The following is a 19310-nucleotide window of genomic DNA, read 5'->3' as shown; positions in this document are numbered from 1 at the left end:
TAAATTGACCCACAACGTCAAAGGCAGATGTTGGTGGATTGGCAATAGAGGCTGAACCTTCCCACAAGTATTCCATTCCATTTTGTTGCTGTGTAACAGATGGTGCAGTTTGCAGAGGTGCAGTTTGACAGAACGGTGTCTGACATGGAAGTGCATATGAAGCAAAGGTGTGTCACTGAATTCCTCCATGCAGAAAAAATGGCACCTATTGGCATTCACTGTCTCCTGCTTAATGCTCATGGAGACCAAACAGTGAGGTGGTAGGTGGTGTGTTTCAGCAGTGGTGATGTTGACAGTGGGTCAACCTCTGCTGGTGCAGATTTTAAGGAGCGCAGCATGCAGGCTCCTGTTCGTAGCTAGTGAAAATGCACAGCTAATGGTGGTGATTGTGTTGAAAAATAGTGTTTTGTAGCTGAGAATTTGCCTTATCACATAGTGTTATTGTAGTCTTTGTATCTGCTACAGTTTTTCATGGTAATAAACAGGAGGCACTACTTTTGGAGCAACCTACTGTATATGATGTAAATTCTGTATATGCAAGCATCCTCAGGCTTCCAATCTGTGTGGCAGCTCTCACACTGAGGACTGTGTCAGAAGGTAGATGTGGATTTAATAACCGAGATGCTGCAAACACTACAGCCCGTAAATCTCTCTCCCAGGTTGTTTCTATGTTGTGATAACCCAGCAGCACTTGCAGACAGTTTGATGCCCCTCATCATTGCTTGGGCAGGATTCCTGACTTTTCTATGAGCTTAGCTTATGTGTATGATTAAGCCTAAAATCTTTCTAATTCAATGTTGCGTCATTTTGATGACAATCCTTATTTTTTGGCTTCCTGTCACCTTGGAAGCAAAGATGCTATTAATGACGCCTTTATTTGTCTATTTATTCTAAAGAAATGTGCAGCAAGTGCACTTTGGAAAAGTAGAGAAAAAAGGAGGAGGTCAGATAAAAACAACTGCAGTCTGATGTTCGTTTTTGTGGCACGGATAGTTATTATTCCCAAAGAAAATAATGTCCTTTTTTATTTGCTTTTAACATTTCGCCCTTGGCATCTGTTCCATCCATTGTGGACTAACCTAGAGTCTGTTCTCTGACGATGGGTTAAAGGGAGCACTTACTGAAAAGCATTCTCTACTTAATTACTTTTCCTACTTCTGGAAGCTATTTTTTTTTTTTTTTTTTTTTGTAGTCACATGTTAATTGTGTATTAGTAGGTCTTTCTGATTAGTTGAAAACATAATGAAACCTTTGTAAACAACGGGGAGAAAGAGGGAGAGTGGGAGGGCAACGAGGGGGAGAAAGGGATGGAGGAAAGCGAGGTGTGAAGTGGGGGCGGGGGTCGATGAGTTTTGAAAGGTGCAAATAATGCCAGTGGAAATTTCTTTTTTTTTTTTCTTTCTTTCTTTTCTTTTTTTTTTCTTTTTTTTTTTTTTTTTGAATGGCAACTTCCCTTGCCCAAATTAATCAACTTACTTAACGAGAAATGAGATGCATGGAGATGCAAATCGGAGCAGGGCTGCGAGTGTGGTGATCAGGAGTGGTGTGGGGGGGCCACGCTGCAGCTGGCCCCGAACAAGTCGGCCCTATTTGTAAAGGGCACGAAGCTGAATAACGGGCTTGTTACCAGCTTTCACTCCACTAGCCATAGGTAGAAATGCTCTGTTTGTTCCTCCAGACTGCTTTGGCCATGTAGATGCCCTGCCTTGGCCACTCCTTTGGTTCCCACAGTGCTCCCAATGGGGTGCAAAATTTGGCCATGTCAGAAAGATGCTTAGGTCTGGGGGCTCCAACATGCGGTATTTAGTAAGTTCTCTCCCCCTCAGAAGAGAAGAGAAAATGTTAAAAAGAAGGAAAGTAAACATCACTCAGGACCCAAGTCAGTGCAGCACGAAGGCCAGCCCGTGCGGCTCAGATTTCGTGAATCAGCTGAATCAGGCCCTCTTCTCGAAGATGTTTTTTTTTCTTTTCCTGGAAAGCTACTCCTTAAACACAATTTGCATTGGTTGTTTTAAAAAGGACTGTCCTCTGTTTGCAGCGCTGCATTTCGAACGGGCAGAGCCTCGCCCCTCCAGCCCTCCGCCCCCACTCCCTTCTGTTGCTGCTTTAAAGAGCTGTGCTTACAGGGATTTTGCAGCTCTCCGCGTGTTATTAGAAAACGTGTGGCTGGGACGGTTAAAATGGGAGTGCTACTGTATGCAAGAGCAATGTTCACTGTAAGCAATCCAAGGAAATCCTGCCAAGGCAGTATATGAACAGCAGCCAAACAAAACACAGGCGCCTTTCCAGTGAAAACCAGCACACTTCTGCAAATAGAGGAAAAATTGACTTTCTGATTTGGAGTGTTTCTACAACTAAGAAGAATTACTACAGTGATTGTTCTAAAAATATTTTCTAGGCAGTGCATTCTCAGAGGGGTTGGGATGCTTAGCATTGTTTAATTACACTTCTCATAGGTGATCAATCTGAATTGTATAGAAATAAAATGTGAAGTTTTTAGCATCTTCTTTTATGCCAATATTGGTATTATTTTGCGCAGTGTTACAGTGGCATAAACCACCATCTATTTAAGGAGCAAAAATTGTATTTTAATCTGTATGTTTCAGAACTACGATCATATATTCATCTTCTGTAACTTCATAGTCATAGATTGCATTTTAACCGCTTCATCTAGAGTAATCCCCAAGATACCTGCTCTGTAAGGGATGAGTTTTATTCTTCATATGAAGTATTATTTCATACTTCTCTTTCTCCAGCAGTGCCCCCATGACATCACTACCCTCCCTTAATATTTAGACTTCAAAAGCTTCTACACGTTTTTCTCCTTTGTTCACCCTGTCTGGGTTTTTTTTTTTTTTATGGGACTCTGAGTTCTGTTGTAGCCCTTTAGTGCAAGATGTGTGTGCAAACATTCTGGCACTCAAAAAAATCCCATAATTGAATGGGATTTCACGCATTTGTTTATTGCCAAGAATAAATATGATATTAAATAGGTGTTCTGCAAAGAACATTTTTGCAGAGAATTCTTAATAACAGAGCTTAAAAATGCAGTTATTTTATCTAAGTTGAGGTACAGAAATAGGATAGATATGCAGAGAATTATTATTATTATTATTATTATTTTTTAATTCCAAAAACCTTGATATCAGCATAAGCAAAAGCAGCCAAGTTGTCAAGGATTAATTTCAGTTTATGTATTTTTCATATTTCAACTTTTTTTTTGTTGTTCGTTTTAACTAAAGATACAAAAGATACTTTACTGGCTGTGTCTCCATTTATTCCTCTAATATATTTACATCTGCCTTCCTTAGGCTTACAGCTGCTGTGAAATCAGTTTTCTTCTTTTAACTCCACCACCACAAACCAGATTTATCCCTACATTGAAGATGGTGTCTTGAGACTAACAAATCCCAGTGAGGAAGAAGACCCTCATGTGGAGCCCATTGAAGTTAGTGGAAAGATTCACATTGACTTTAGTGGGCTTTGTATTAGGATATGAAACATTTGTTTTCTCTTCCTCTTTGGAATCTAACTGCTCATATTCAGGATGAGATATTCGCTATTTAACAAACCTTCAAGCTGGCCTAATTTACTAAATTAGCTTGTGCTGTATTTCCTATTGAAGTAAAACTTCCCAAAGGGTGAAACTGTTGTATCTGCTTCCCTCAGTATCAAGCTATGTATATGAAAGTCCAGTTGGAATAGCTAGAGAAGGATGCACCTGTGCCCTATACTCAGCCCTTCTCTTTTCTTTAGGCACAGTGCAATATTCATAGCCATTCTTACACAGAGCAAATCACTTTTACATCTATATCTATATTTATCTTCTATCATGTATCATCTGTTACCTACATTTATATCACAGACACATTGGTATACATGTAGATATATATGTATAAAACACATTTATATATTATCTCATTATTATTATTTAAAATGTAATCATTTCTGCCTTGAATGTGGAGGATATCATCCACCGTGATCAAATGATCATGGCAGTTGTGACATATGTCGTGTCAAGGCACAGCAGTGCAGTTCTGTATCTTTAAATGTTGATGCATAGCAGTGAAACCAGGTGAGGTCTGGCCCCAGGTGCTGGCTACTGCATGCTTTGCTGAACAATTTTTAAAGGATTCAGATTGGATGGTTGAAGGAGGAAAAAGTAGGTCTTTTTCTAAATAGATTTTTGTGTGTGTGTGTGTGTGTGTGAAATATGTTGTAGGTTAGTGCCATGATTAGAAAACTAATTGACTTAAGCTTCATGCAGTCCTCAAACAGCATCTTGGCATAATCCAGCCTTGACCTGGCTTCTCACGATGTATGGTACTGGTTATCATGGAGGCCCAGTTATAGCAAACTGGAGGAAAGTTTTATTGAGACTGTGCAACTCAGATCACTTGTAATTGTACACAAGGACTGTATTAAGGGACCTTCTCAGCACTGTTAGGAAGGGAAAGCTGGGATGCTGAAGAGGTGCTCCAAAGATTGCTTCTGCTTTCTCTGCCTGCTCATGTAATGCCTTGATGGCTTGAAAAAGAACAGCAACATAAAACAAACAAACAAAAAAACTCCAAAACCAGCTCCATAGGAAAGGTTTCATTTTACCTTCAAATCCATCACTAAATTCTGTGGTCACAAGAGATGTGACATAAAGGTGAATTTGCAGATAATTTGAATAGTGGCCCACGCTGGAGGTGCATGGCTTCTAAATCTAATTAGAGGTGTAGTTTGTTACAGGCAAAAAATTATTGATACACAAGGAAGGTTTTATTCGGAGACATCTGTAGGTTAGCAGCTGTGCCAGGCATGTCTGCTCTTCTAAGTAAGGAAAGCCGTCCAGCCAGGAATAGCACTATTTTGGTGACAAAAGCTGAGAATATTGGTTGAATCGCACTGGGAAAATATTGTCATTATTTTTATTATCCCTACTCTTCAAGCAGATTTGAGATGTGTGCTGTGTATGTCTGTGTGCGCAAGCGGATAAGGTGTGGAGGGAAGGCTGTGATTTTATTTTTTAAATCACACCTCCTTAGCATTTTGTGCGTATCAGCATTCTAGCAGAGCGGTTTGCTAATTGCGCTGGAAGACCCACTTTAAATTCAGGAATACTGAAACTTTGAAACTGTAACATTTTGACTGGCGAGAATGACCAGTCTCCTTTTCTGTTCCGCAGTGAGCTAGTTGAAGGAAGCTGGCATTGTCGCAGAGTGAAAGCTCTGCAGAAGTGCCGCAGGTTTTTCATATGGAAATGTGAAATAATGGGGTGATTAAATAGAGCTGTATATTAAAGTACATCTGACATTAGAATTAGCATAATGTGCTCTAGCCCTAGGCTGAGTACTTTATTTGCCATCTGCGTCGGACCAAAATCCCCTGGGGAAGCGCTAAAATATTCTGAATAAACTCAGCCCGAGTTCTTATTGAGAGTAAAATACCATTTGTGGCACGTCGTATTGATTCGTCTTAATTGCGGTGCAGAAAAGAACATTCAGTTGCTGATGACTTTTGTACTCTGTGACAAGTCGGCTGGAGTTATTCTAACACTGCAGTTGGTTAACCTGAACAGACTGTCGTGCTCAGAGAAGGAGAAAACCTTATCTTCAGTAGCATAAACTACAGTATCATCTCCCGCCTTTACTCCTGCCTATCTTGATGCAGCATCTTTTTTTTTTTTCTTTTTTTTTTCTTTTTTTTTTTTTTTTCTTTATTCCCTAAAAACAGCAGCCAACTAACTGACGGGGAAATGGGGTTTCATTGCTTCAGTCCAGGCAAATGCTCATTCTTACCTAGTTATTCTCCCTCCCCATGCTTCCACCCCCACATCTTTAAAAAAAAAAAATAATGCAGAAACATCTGACCAGCTTTCATCTAAGGGAGTGAAAATCAGTGGAACTTGTCCTTGAGGATCCATCTCTGGAACCATTAGTTCAAGAGATTTATTATGTATATTTTGTAAAAAGCTGTGGCTTCTCCTGTGCATAAGCCCACAGTCTTACTCGGTTGTAATGGTTTGATTTTTGTCAACTCTCTGCTCAAATAGGTTGCTGAATACCTTTGAAAAAGTGCTTATAACATGCATAAAAGATAAATATTTCATCTGAAGGAAAATACTTTGATGCTCCATGCAATTCTGTAACATTCATAAGGTCCAGTTTTTACCCTATAATTGCCTATCATTATACACAATTTACATATTCAAACATTCTCTACAAACCTTAGTCTAGCATGTTTTTATTACAAATTCAGATCAAGGGAATAACCTTTAACTTCAGAGACAAATGAGACAAATTTACAAGTGCATGTCTGCTGTTTTCTTGTGTTTTATAAATCCCTGCAGACCTGAACACTTTTGCTATAACGCCACTCAGAACAATATACATATATTACTACTTGTTTGTAGTGCTTCAGTAATGAGTCCCCTTTGTATTAGATAACCTATATAATTCAGCATCTAGGCCCTCCATAACGTCAATTATCTCCTCATAGCTAAATGTACATTCCATTAAAACAAGATTTACAGCCTTTATAATACTTCTTAGGATTGAACGTGGAGATTTTGTGGATTTAAAGAAGCAGAGATGGGAGTAAGCATTTGTTAAAGAAGCAATGAATTAAAACAAAAATGCTATTTCATTTACTAACTATGAATAGACACCTAATACCCTTAAGAAATAGTTGTAGTAAAACAGACTGAAGTACTCCTGGGGGAAAAAAAACAAAACAAACAAACAAAAAAAACCCGGGAAAATTTGTTTTTACCCTATATTTTTTTTTATTGTTTCCTAATTTACTCTTTATTTTTCCATTGTATGACATAGACGATTTCCTTTATGTATCCTCCTTTAAGCCCTTATTCAGATTACTCAGAATTCCTGCTTGTATGATTAGAAAATGGCACCTTAGAAAAGTCTGTGGAAAAAAAAAAAAAAAGAAAGAAATCCCTGCACTTGCCAGTTTTCAAACAAAACTACTTACAGGAAACCGATTTAAAGGCAAGCTGCTGGCATATTTCATATGTTGTAGAAAAGACTGACATTATTTCAAATACATTTGAATACCTTATGCAAAGAAAAGGCCTAAAAGTGTCCTTGAGCAGTACAAGGGTGTTTCATGAATGCTGTAAATGGGATCCTATATATAAACCCACCAGCCAGGAGTATTCCCATGGTCTTTTCATCTGTACAGTGGGTACATTTCCCCCTCTGTATTATGTTCCCCATTTTCACTGATCGTTTTCACTATTTTATGCGGTAGGTTTGTAAAGCATCCTCACAATCAACTAGCTAATGTCTGAGGTTCAAAGAAACTAACTGAAAGACACAAAGCTGTTTAGATGCTAAAGGTGGAGTCAATTGAAACAGCTGTATCACAAAGGGCTATTTAAAAGTTAACTCATTCACTATTGATCTTTTGATATTGATTTTCCTGTTTGCTCCTTACTTTTCACACTTCTCTCTTTCTCCGTTTTATAAATTGCCCTTGTAGTTTGGAATTTAACACCAATTAGAAGAAGTTGTTCTGAGATGACAAAAATGTTTATCTTCCTTTTTAATAGCCCTTCTGAGCCAAAATCCCTGTGTTGAGAGTTCCAGTTTTTTTTGCTATACAGCTCTCTTTCTTTTTCTGCACTAAATAAAAGCACTTCTTATGTGTCTGTAGGCTGAACTTCCAGTAAGCCACGAGCCCTTTTAAGGAATGAGAAATTGGACATCCAGAAGGAAGTCGCCCAAAATGACTATTGACATTTTATACCTAAAAATATAATAGTGCCATTTTGCAATGCACTAGACATTAAACCGAGCTGTGCATTTGGCTCACTTATGTGACTCTGGCAGTATGGTTCTGGGGTATGATTAAGTCTCATACAAAATGGGCTATTGAACACAAGCTACATCTTCAGCCAAAGGTCGCCTGTGTCCATTAAGAAGCAGGAAGCATCTGTTTGAGTTATGCATGGCTGTAGTCTGCAGCTTCCTCCCTTTTTGTAAGTATAGATGCTGGAGAGGACATGTAAGATGTTTCTGGGGAAAGTTGAATGAAAACAAAATCACAAGTTAGTATATTCACATAAGCCTAGATAAGATGCCTGTTTGTGATAACCTAGTATAACTTATGAGGAGAAACTTAGATGTCTGCAGTGGTGGTCATCAGAGCTACTTTGAATTCACAGCAGGATAATTCAAATCAGAGTTTGGCTAAGAGTATAGCATTCAGGCATCAGGTTGATATCTCAGTCTTTCAAGGATTCATGTTCTTTGTTCTTGGAATTGTGAGAGGATTGGCTGTAGATAAACAGCACGGCAGTGTAACTTCTCAACAATGCAATTGGCAATTAATCTTTTGGGTTTTCTGCTGATAAAATAGCGTATTTGACAAAAAGATATTTGTTATTACAAGAATGATAAATAGAAAATTTTCTGTTCTGCCTAAATATGGTCAGCACTGCCCTCAACGCTAAAAAAACACAAATGGTTTCAGGAAAAAAGGGCTCTCCAAACCGGGACAATATTTAATCCAGCAAAGAACTTGGCAGTTGGCCTTAGCACAGAAATAGTTACATAAGCATATTACTAATATTAATGCAATATTAGTATATATCCATATGGGTGTCAACCTGTGACATTGTAGATCTTTTTCAACAGGTGGAAAATGCTCTCAAGAATATTCACAGTGCTAATTAAAATTAGTGCCGGGAATAAGAGGGTCTTGTGAGATTTGTAGGTGCTCTTGGCATAAAGCTTTTGCATAATCTCTGTAGAGAACTTGCAGTCCAGTAGTCAAGGAAGAAACAGGATGGGGAAAGCTGCAAAGCACATAGGCAGTGTGTGGGAGAAGAACACTGCAAGAAGTCATGCTTTTTTTTTTTCTCCTTGAAGATGGCACTGGAAGAGATAGGCTATTAAAGTCAAAGCAAGAAAACAGGGGCAATATGGGATAAGACAGGATTCTGTTACTGAGAAGAACAGAACTTCTCATTACTTCTCCTCTTTCAGACATTTATTTTTCCATCCGCCTCTTAAAAACATTTCACTTTTTTTTCCCTGTCACATTCTTGCCTTTCACCAACCGTGCCTTGAGATTCCCCATTTCCAGATGATGACAGGCTCTATGGCCCCTCAGCTCAGGCTCTTGCACCTAAAACCTTTCTATCCTCTCCTTGACTGAGACGCACTTCAGGTCTGCTGAGCTTTACAAGAGAATGTGGCTGCTTATCTGAGTGGAGAATTGGAGGTGCTTAGGTTGTGAGACTGCAGGCGTCTTGCTAAGTTATAAAACACCAACTTCTGCCACCAGTTGATGCTTACTTTATGAATTGTTACCAACTTCTGCCACCAGTTGATGCTTTTTTTATGGATTGTTGGTGATAGTCCCTGTCACCCTCACCAGAAAGTGCTGCAAGATGTTCTTGCGCCCTTTTTTTAGAGAAGGCAGTGAAGAGATGGATGCACTGTGTTAGCTCTGGGGACGAATAGAGGAGTTGCGCTTGTTTTATATCTTCAGCTTGTACTGCCATCAAAACAAAATTAAAATGAAGAGAAGTATAAAGTGAAATGGTTCCTTTGCATTTGATGTTTAAAACTAATGACTGTCATAGAACTGAGAGCTGTGATCTCCATTCAGACATGGGCTCTGCTTAACACCCTGGTCTCTTGGGAAGACTGCCAGTTGCTGCGTGAAATGGAGGTAGCAGCACATCCTAACACTCCAGGGAGTGCAGGGAGGGCAAAACTCTCAAAATCAGGAGTGTTCATCTATAGTTGCACTCAATTATAGTGTCTTTGCATACCCAATGATGCATCAGTTATGAATCAGTATATTCCACAGTACAGACACTTGGAAAATATTTGGCCCTTCTCTAGGTGACCTGTCAAACCATACAGAACCATAAATTTTGTTCACTGTGAAACACTAAATCTTTCCAGTATTTAATGCACTTCTCTTTAATGTCAGTCGATCTTATAAGGAGACTTGTTAAACTAGTATTCCCAATTACGACATTTTAATTTAATAATAATTCAATTAGAGGTGTGTTTTTTATGGAGCATCTATGCTGCCTTTATTGGTATTATTAGAATAACTGTCATAATAACAAGGAGTAATTATTTAAATGCTCATTAAAAATCGAGTGGTGGAGAAGAAAGTAACATTGGTAGAAAAACTGTGGGAACCTGATACACGTCTGTTCCTGAGTGCTCCAATAAAAAATGTCCTTTCTTTAAAGCTTCCAAGTTTCTACTTTTCCCGAACTTCTAAAGGTGCTGTAAAGCAGCATTTAAATTCCTTACCATTTTTATTGCTACTGTAGTAACTTCGTAAAGGGAACCAGAAACATTATCTAGAAAGTATTGCTAGAGGTAAAGAATGGCAGTAGTTATGTGGACCTGACTTGGTACTCACTGCAGTCCTAGCAGGGGCTATAGATTGGTGATTATGGGTGATTAAAAACAGAGGGGAATTCATTCTCTGTTACAGCTAATGCAATTATTTAGACATGCTGAGGGGAGAGTTTGCAAGGCACTGGATGTCACTGTAGCCCAGCAGAAAATAATGAATTCTCAACAGTTGTTATCTTACACTGATTATTGTTTGATGGTATCCAGAATAACTGAGGATACTTTGAGGAAAATTTATCTCCAGGGCAAAGGCACTCAGCATTCAGCTGAGGAAGTCTGTACCAACTGAGCAAGGAAGATCCGTGTCTCACTGAGTGATACAAGTTAGAAAGTAGAGGGCTAGTAAGCCGGGATTTCAGGCTACCTGGTACAATGCAGTGAATGTCCACAGACTCAGACTGCTCTTAGAGGTTGAGCAAACATTCCTGTGTGCTCTCAGTGCCCTCTGTCAGGGCAGAATTTGTCAGGAAGAATGCAAATTTAACTTTGTTTTGTGCTGTTCATGTAAAAGAATAAAAAAGAAGCTGATTATTACTTTGACATTTTGAATGGAGCATAATCTGTCATGCAGTAATAGAGGAAACACATTTTAATATTTGTGAAAAAACCGTCTTTTGAGATAATACTCAGAAAAGATGAGTGTTCAATAATTTCATTGTTTATAGTTATCTACTTAGGTAGATGCTGGGGAGATTTTTAATCTACAAGATAAGACTGAATGTCTGCCAGTTGAACCCAGAAATTTCAATTGAAAAGAGGACCATATTTTAAACACTGAGGATGGTCAACCACTGCTACAGACTAGCCAGATACACAATAGATTTTTCTCAGCTGGCATTTCCAAATCAAGCTGGGGGAAGCTCATGCTAAGAGATCTGATCTTGTTCAACTGCAAATCACCTGGCTGGATGATGCCCAAATGGCCTGTAAGGTGCAAACTAAATCGTTTCCTGTGTTTTTGATGTCCATGTAGGGTAGGACACAATATTATGATCTTAAAGTGAAGGAAGAAAAGTTTAGGTTAGGCATTTGAGCAGCCTTCATGATTTTAAAGAAGAGGAGGGATAAGATAGACTTTAAAAGGTTGCAGGCTCTCCATGAGGGTGGCCTTTGAAGTGGGGTAATTGAGCATCTACCATGCATAGAAACAGATGCAAAGATATGGACAGCTCTTGGGTCAGGAATTTGACCAGAGTAACCCTTAAGGTTTACTCAGTCTTCTCATTCTTTAATTTTGTAGTCCTTTCTGTCACTAAAATCAAGATTTCTGAACCCATATGCTGGCATCTTGGTAGGATTCAGCCCTACTGAAGTGGCTCAACCCACAGTGGTAGTATTTGTTTGTATTTAGAGCAGCCTTGAAGCCAACCAGCATAAAGGTAAAAAACTATACTTGATCCCTTGCTCCTTAAAATCAGGCTTTTTTACAGAACCCATGTGCAATTCATTGAACAGTATTAATGAAGTCTTGGCTTGTGTTTTACTCTAAGCACATGAATAATTTCATCACCGTCCAACAGAGCACTTCAGAATATGCTTAAGTTTCCCTGATGTTGATTACTCACATGCTTAAAGTCAAGCACATGCTAAAGTGATAAAGACTGCACATGGCAAAGCCTATATAGCTAGTTGTCGTAACACCAGTATTTAGACAGACTTCAGTGCAGGTGGCTAGGGATTAGGATAGCCATATATCAAAAGTAGCCTTATAACAAAGAGTTTTATAGTGTAGGTGCACTGCATTATTAAATATAAGGATCATTCTTGAGCAATACGTGGCTGTTTCTGGGCATGTTTAAAATATTTAGTGAATTTTTGAATATAAAAATGTTCAGAGTGGATCTTCAAAGACTTTTTGACATTGTTCTGTTCTTAAAAGTGAGCATCTACACTGCTCAGGGCAACTTCTAGGCAAGATAACCACGAAGTGATAATATGGAAATGAACACTTTATTTTATTTTTATTATTTTTTTAAAAAGAGAGTTTGGGGAGAATCTTTGCAAAAATTTATGTATATATGTGTATACATGTGCTTGTATATGTATATCCATATACACACAGACATGCAAACACATATGGAGCAGTTAGAGGTTGGGAGACAGATTGCCTGCAGTCAATTTTGCCATTGAGTAGTGGTCTCCTTGAGATAAGTGTTTAGGAACATGAAATCTAAACAAAACAAGAAGGGAAGGGAAGACTGTTTTATTGCTTCTAGCTTGTAAATCTTACATCACTAATAGCACTAATTTGCTCTATATGAAAGAAAAGTGAAAAGGAGAGAGTTTTCTTTCCTCACTTGGATTTCATGGAGGTGAAGTTTTGGAGAACAAAATGAAACATCTCAGTTCTACGTAACACGTAGTAGCAAGCATCCAGCTGGCTGCCATTTTGAGGGTAATTTTTTTAATCAGCCATTTCAGTTTTAGATTGGCCTTGATCCTCAGCCTGCTCAGGAATTCTTCTCTTTTACGTATGTGCCTTTGCTGAAGTAAACGTGTTGCTGTTGCTGTCATCTAATGCACAGCTGCTTTCTTCCCCCTGTCAGCTCTTGAGCTAAGCAGGGAGAATGCATGCACACGCACACACGCACACGCACACACACACAAACACACACTTTTTTAAAGGAAGAAAAAGAAACCAACGAAAGAGAATGCATGCTGTGACTTTAAAAATGAAAGAATCGAACAGCTGTGGGTAATAAATCGATTAATTAGAGTGGATAAAATGAAGGTGAAGGGTGCAGAGCACTCTTTAATTTGAAGATATATGACCTTGTAAGATGCTGCACTTCATTTGCTATTAGATCACACTTCAGAAGGGGTTTTATTAAAATCTATTCCAGGGTGAGCTGAGGTAAAACATATTGTTAAAAAAAGCTTTTGACAGAGTATGTTATATACTTTAGTCTGCTTCAATGATTTCTGTCACTTTTTATACTACACATGTTGCCGTGCAAGAAAAGTTAAACGTCTAGACATTTTCATCATATTTCTGTAAGAAACAGAAATTTAAATATTTGAAGTAATAATGGGAGCATTTACTGTTGCTTTGGCTGCAGAGCTGACATAAAACTCCCTAACTGCCTGAGTGCTGAGTAGATTTTAAGGGATAATGTATCAGTTCCTTTCAGTGTTTGTACGTGGCTTTCATTAATGTCAATAGCAGTTACAGGCACTTTTTTTTTTTTTTTTTTTCCCAAGCACAGTACTGCTCCCAAACTTGTTTCTTCTCCAACAGTAGTTGCTAGAGATTAATCAGAGCATCTGAGCGCATCCTGTGCAGCACAGTGTGAAGGGCTGGGGTGTGGGGTTGTGTCAGTCAGAAACACTCGCTGTGCTGGGTAGAGTTTTTCTTGGCTGTGGACAGCTGGATTCTCCGAAATTGGGGTCTGAAAGTGCTATCCACAGCAACAGCCTTGCAAAATCAATAGAAGCAGGAAGAACTGCACTACATTTATCACATACCTTTGTATGGAAGTCCCAGTCTGATGGATGCTTGGTCCTTTACGCTTTTATGGATGTTCATTGGGTGATAAGATTAGATAGACTGACAGGCTGATAGGTAGGCAGATAATCCTCTAGCCTCCTTGTCTAGGGTTTTGTAGATTTTGTTAGCAGCAGCCATTCCCGCAACAGCCAGAAGAGGGGAATTCAGCCAGCAGCAATCCTTCCTTTCCTTGTGTGCCCCAGATGTAATTTTTTTCTTGGCTGCTATGAGTCATTTCTCTTTACAAAGGTAGTTTTGATGATACGCTTCTGCTCACCTTATAAACTCTTCTATTTTAAAGCTCAAACTTTGATTGCGATAACCCAATGGGCTGCCAGCTTCAGACTCATGCTGCAGTGGGGAGGCTAGGGTGCTTGGGGCATTTCACAGGCTCTGAGGGGAGCTGTGTTTGGGTTCAGAACTTGCAGGAAGTTCAGTGCCTTTGGGTGCAGGAGGGGTAAAATTCATAAACAAGCAAACAGACAAATAAGCCATCTAACAAAAAATTAATTGTAGATTTTTCAAAGTGGTGAGTTGTTTTTTACGAAACCTCACACTTCTTTTAAAAACAACAAACACCAGATCACAATTTTCAAGTAGACATATACTTATAAAGTTATTGGAATGCTGAAGAGGCATTGAAAAAGGATTGGGGGAGAAAAAGTGCATTTTAAAGATAGCATATAATTTATATTGTGCCCAGGACTGGAATTTTCTAGCTAGCAAAATTATGACTGTAGCACAGACTTGTCCACACCTGTCCTTTATGTAAAGCTGAATCAAGGTTAAAGGAATGCTTTCCACCTTTATGCAGTGTTCAAAGAGCCTAGAAAGGCAAACAGAACAATGTTTTTGGCCCCAGTGAGCATTTCTACATTGGAGAACAGGCTTAGGCTCAGAAATTCTTGGGACCCAGTTCAAGCACGGCCCGACATTTGTTACTGTTAATTGCAGCTCTGCTGTCAGCTTTGATTACTGGATGTTTCATTTGAGTGGCTTCTTGGTGTTTTGGCAAAGAGAATGTCAAAGTGGTTTATGCAAGGATACGTTTTCCAAGCTCCTGTTGACTCAAATAGAGCTTGAGCAGCTAATACCTACATACTATTTTAAAAATGGAAGCTCTGGCATGACTGAAGCATGTATATATTAAATTCAGCAGGATCTCAGTGGACTGCTGCCCCGAGTATATAAAATACAAAACAAAAGAGTGGAAATGATACTGAAGCTCCTGCAGGTGCCCCATAAAATCTACCATACTGCATTTTCTTTGATTTTCATACATAGCCATAAATCCCTTGAAACAAATTCCTTTTTTGTGGAATAAACACATGAAAGGATTTGGATCCTCATGCGTCATAAAAGGTTTTATTTGCAAGTTGGAGGGTATAAGCGTATACAGCACCAATGTGTATGTGTGATATTTGTCATACATGTTAACTGAATAAGTGTGGTGAGTAAATGTGCTGTTCAACAATTTATATCAGTCAATACATTGCAATTAAGTCCTTCTTTCAGAAATGCCAAGGAGGAAATGTGTTAGCAAAATAAAGCGCATGCCAACTGTATTTGAATGTTCTCCACTGTATTATTTTTTGAGTGTTCTTTCTGTTTTTCTTTTATAGGTAAAGATGAGCCTTCAAGCTATATTTGCACAACATGCAAGCAGCCTTTTAATAGCGCTTGGTTCTTGCTTCAGCATGCCCAGAACACACATGGATTCCGCATCTACCTGGAAACAAGCCCTTCCAACAGTTCCCTTACTCCACGCATCACCATCCCTCCTCCTCTGGGACCAGAGACTGTTGCACAGTCCCCGCTGATGAATTTCCTTGGAGACAACAACCCTTTTAATCTTCTGCGGATGACAGGACCCATCTTGCGTGAACATCCTGGCTTTGGTGAGGGTCGGCTCCCAAACACGCCTCCGCTATTCAGCCCACCACCTCGTCATCATCTGGATCCACATCGCCTTAGTGCCGAAGAAATGGGGTTAGTTGCCCAGCATCCCAGTGCCTTTGACAGAGTTATGCGTTTAAACCCCATGGCAATTGAGTCCCCAGCGATGGATTTCTCCAGAAGGCTTCGAGAGTTGGCAGGAAACAGTTCCACCCCTCCACCAGTCTCGCCCAGTCGCACCAACCCTATGCATCGCCTGTTGAATCCTTTCCAGCCAAGTCCTAAATCACCTTTTTTGAGCACCCCACCACTGCCCCCCATGCCCCCAAGCAGCACTACGCCTCCCCAGCCTCAGGCCAAGAGTAAGTCCTGTGAATTCTGTGGGAAAACCTTCAAGTTCCAGAGCAACCTTATCGTCCACCGGCGTAGTCACACAGGAGAAAAGCCCTACAAATGTCAGCTATGTGACCATGCTTGCTCCCAAGCCAGCAAGCTAAAGCGTCACATGAAAACGCATATGCATAAAGCTGGCTCCATGACAGGCAGGTCAGATGATGGACTGTCTACCACGAGTTCTCCTGAGCCAGGCACGAGTGAGCTCACTGGAGAGGGACTGAAATCCAGTGAGACAGACTTCAGGAATGAGAGCGATCCCTCCCTCGGCCATGACAATGAGGAAGAGGAAGAGGAGGAGGAGGAGGAAGAGGAGCTGGAAAATGAGAGCAGGCCAGAGTCAAGCTTCAGTATGGACTCAGAGCTGAGTCGTAACCGAGAAAATGGTTCCAAATCACTGCCAGATGAGAAATCCCTCGTCCTGGGAAAAGTGATAGAGAATGTAAGTCTCGGTGCCATCCAGCAATACAACGACATGCTAGCTGAGAAACAGAAGAGGAGTAGCTTCATGAAAAGGTCTTCTGACCAGCGAGACCTGTGTCCACGAGACCTCTGTCCAAGAGACACAGGCGATGAAGACTCGGTGGTAGGAGAGCTGGACCGCACCGAGGAGGGGACGGTCAACGGAAGAAACTTTGGCCCAGGTGAGCCCTTCCCAAACTTGTTCCCTCGAAAGCCAACACCTATCACAAGCCCCAGCTTAAACAACTCATCTAAACGAATAAAAGTTGAGAAAGATTTGGACTTGCCACCAGCAACAATAATACCTTCCGAAAACGTTTACTCCCAGTGGCTGGTAGGGTACGCAGCATCGAGGCACTTCATGAAGGATCCGTTTCTAGGATTCACAGACTCCCGACAATCTCCCTTCGCCACCTCTTCCGAGCACTCATCTGAGAATGGGAGCCTGCGTTTCTCCACCCCGCCGGGGGACATGCTGGACGGGGGGCTCTCAGGGCGCAGCGGCACGGCCTCCGGAGGCAGCACCCCTCACATCAGCGGCCCAGGTCCTGGGCGACCCAGTTCGAAGGAAGGGCGCAGGAGCGATACATGTGAGTACTGTGGCAAGGTCTTTAAGAACTGCAGCAATTTGACGGTGCACCGTCGGAGCCACACTGGAGAGCGGCCTTACAAATGCGAGCTCTGCAACTATGCATGTGCCCAGAGCAGTAAGCTGACGCGTCACATGAAAACGCATGGCCAGATAGGGAAGGAGGTCTACCGCTGCGACATTTGCCAGATGCCCTTCAGTGTTTACAGCACCCTGGAGAAACACATGAAAAAGTGGCATGGAGAACATTTGCTGACAAATGACGTCAAAATTGAGCAGGCAGAAAGAAGCTAAGGCCCCCCTCCCCTCCCCCGCTAGGTTAAATTTCAGGGGTCTAGGTAACATTTTATTTGTACAGTTTTAACTATTGCCAACTGAGAAAAGATGACCTAACTTGCCTCCGTAAACATTACTTAGCATAACTATGGTAGGTGCCAGACTTTGGCACTTAAATATAACCTGTGTCTACAAAGTTCTATTAAACCCGAGGGTTGATTAAGGCAGTAAAAATTGTGGAGCCTTTTAACTGTGCAATAATTTCTGTATTTATTGGGTTTTTGTAATTTTTTGGCATGTGCAGGTACTTTTTTTTATTCTTTCTGTTTAAATTTCTTTTAAATTTTGTTGGGTATCCCTTTTTAATTTTACCCAGTCGTAGCCTGAGATTACTTGCATTGTAGGGGAGAAACATATCTTTTTAAATTATAATTTTTGGGCCGCTGCTTTGTTGAAATTTAAGCTAAGCATGTGTAATTTCTTGTGAAGAAGCCAGCATTTTAACAGATCTTTCTTTCTTTCACCCATCCTCCCCCTTTTTTTTTCCTTTCCTCTTTTTAAATAACCCTGAAGATTAGGGAAAACAAAATTGTACAGCGGATAACAATCTTTAAAATTAGCACTTTCTTTTGGAATTGGATGGAATATGTAGCACTGACAATGTCATTAATGATAGAGGCCTTTCTAGATGGATTTCAACATTAAAGTCACGTCAACTAAAAAGTCATAGGTGCAAAAGGCAGCTACATTCAAAAAACAGTTAACATTCTTAATTGTGCATTATTACTGGATAGTTTCTTCCTGCTATTAAAGCTATGGCAATAGAATGATGCCACACTGTCACTTTTGGGGGTTTTTCCCTCCTTCTTCCCCTTCTACCACTCTTCCCAGAGACAGTAAAAGTACATCTCAAGTATTGTAATATTCTTTACAAACATCAGAGGAGCCAAATTTTTCATTTTAAACCTCATTAACAAAAAACTGAGTCTAGGATGTCTGTATGTGCCTCTCCTTTAGTCCAAATTTGCTGTAGTTAAAAGAATTACTAGAGGATGGGCAAATGGCAATTTCTCAATGAAAAGACTTGACTCACAGTCTTTTGGTTTATGGATGGAAATATCAAAACTATCTTATATGATGTACAATGGTGTTATGCTATTATGAGGAAGGAAAAAATAAATTCTAGTCTATCTACATATCTTGGCAAGATTCTGCTCCTACTGAAGTCGGTAGGAATTTTCCCATTGACTTAATTAAGAACAGAAGTTAATTGTATTTTGAGAAAAGCATTACAACAGAAAAAAGTAAAGAACAGAAAAATGCACCTGCTCTACTTTCAAATTTCCAATTTTTTCAAAGCTCATTATGCCTAATATTAGCAAACAGTGGACAATTATGGTTAGAGATTTTAATTATGTTGACCCGCACTTTAAAGCTTTTGTTTGTGGTTAAGACAAAAATGGCTTCTCAACAAGAAATTACGTCATATTCTTCTATTTGGCCCAAAGGTGGGTTAAACTGTAAGGGAACAGCTGAGATTAAGTGTCAGTGTTGCTAAGCATGGCATTCACAATACTGGCACTATAAAGAAAAATAAATAAAAATAATTTATTGGACAGTTTTTCTACTGCCATTCAATTTGACGTGAGTGCCTTGAAAACTGATCTTCCTATTTGAGTCTCTTGAGACAAATGCAAAATGTTTTTGTGAAATGAAAAGACTTTTAAAAAAAAAAAGTAAAACAAGAAAAGTACATTCTTTAGAAAAAAAGAGCCACATTTACTTAAAAAAAAAAAAATAAAAAAAATTACTG

The 19310-nt window shown here is 39.8% G+C and overlaps 1 protein-coding gene across 5 annotated transcripts in view; it reads left to right on the top strand.

Moving 5' to 3' along the window:
• Positions 1 to 19085, top strand: part of BCL11B (BAF chromatin remodeling complex subunit BCL11B) — a 90778-nt gene extending 71693 nt beyond the window's left edge. For all 5 annotated transcript variants that reach the window (XM_042813809.1, XM_042813806.1, XM_042813808.1 and 2 more), the window contains one exon: positions 15504 to 19085. In XM_042813809.1, coding sequence (XP_042669743.1) covers positions 15504 to 17515 — 2012 coding nt within the window. In that variant the 3' untranslated portion in view covers positions 17516 to 19085. The remainder of the gene's footprint in view (positions 1 to 15503) is intronic.
• Positions 19086 to 19310: the final 225 nt, after the last annotated feature.

Source organism: Centrocercus urophasianus, unplaced genomic scaffold (assembly GCF_019232065.1).
Source record: "Centrocercus urophasianus isolate 14NV4802_14NV808 unplaced genomic scaffold, USGS_Curo_1.0 seq_14, whole genome shotgun sequence".
Lineage (NCBI taxonomy): Eukaryota > Metazoa > Chordata > Aves > Galliformes > Phasianidae > Centrocercus > Centrocercus urophasianus.
This window is presented reverse-complemented; position numbering and strand designations above follow the sequence as displayed.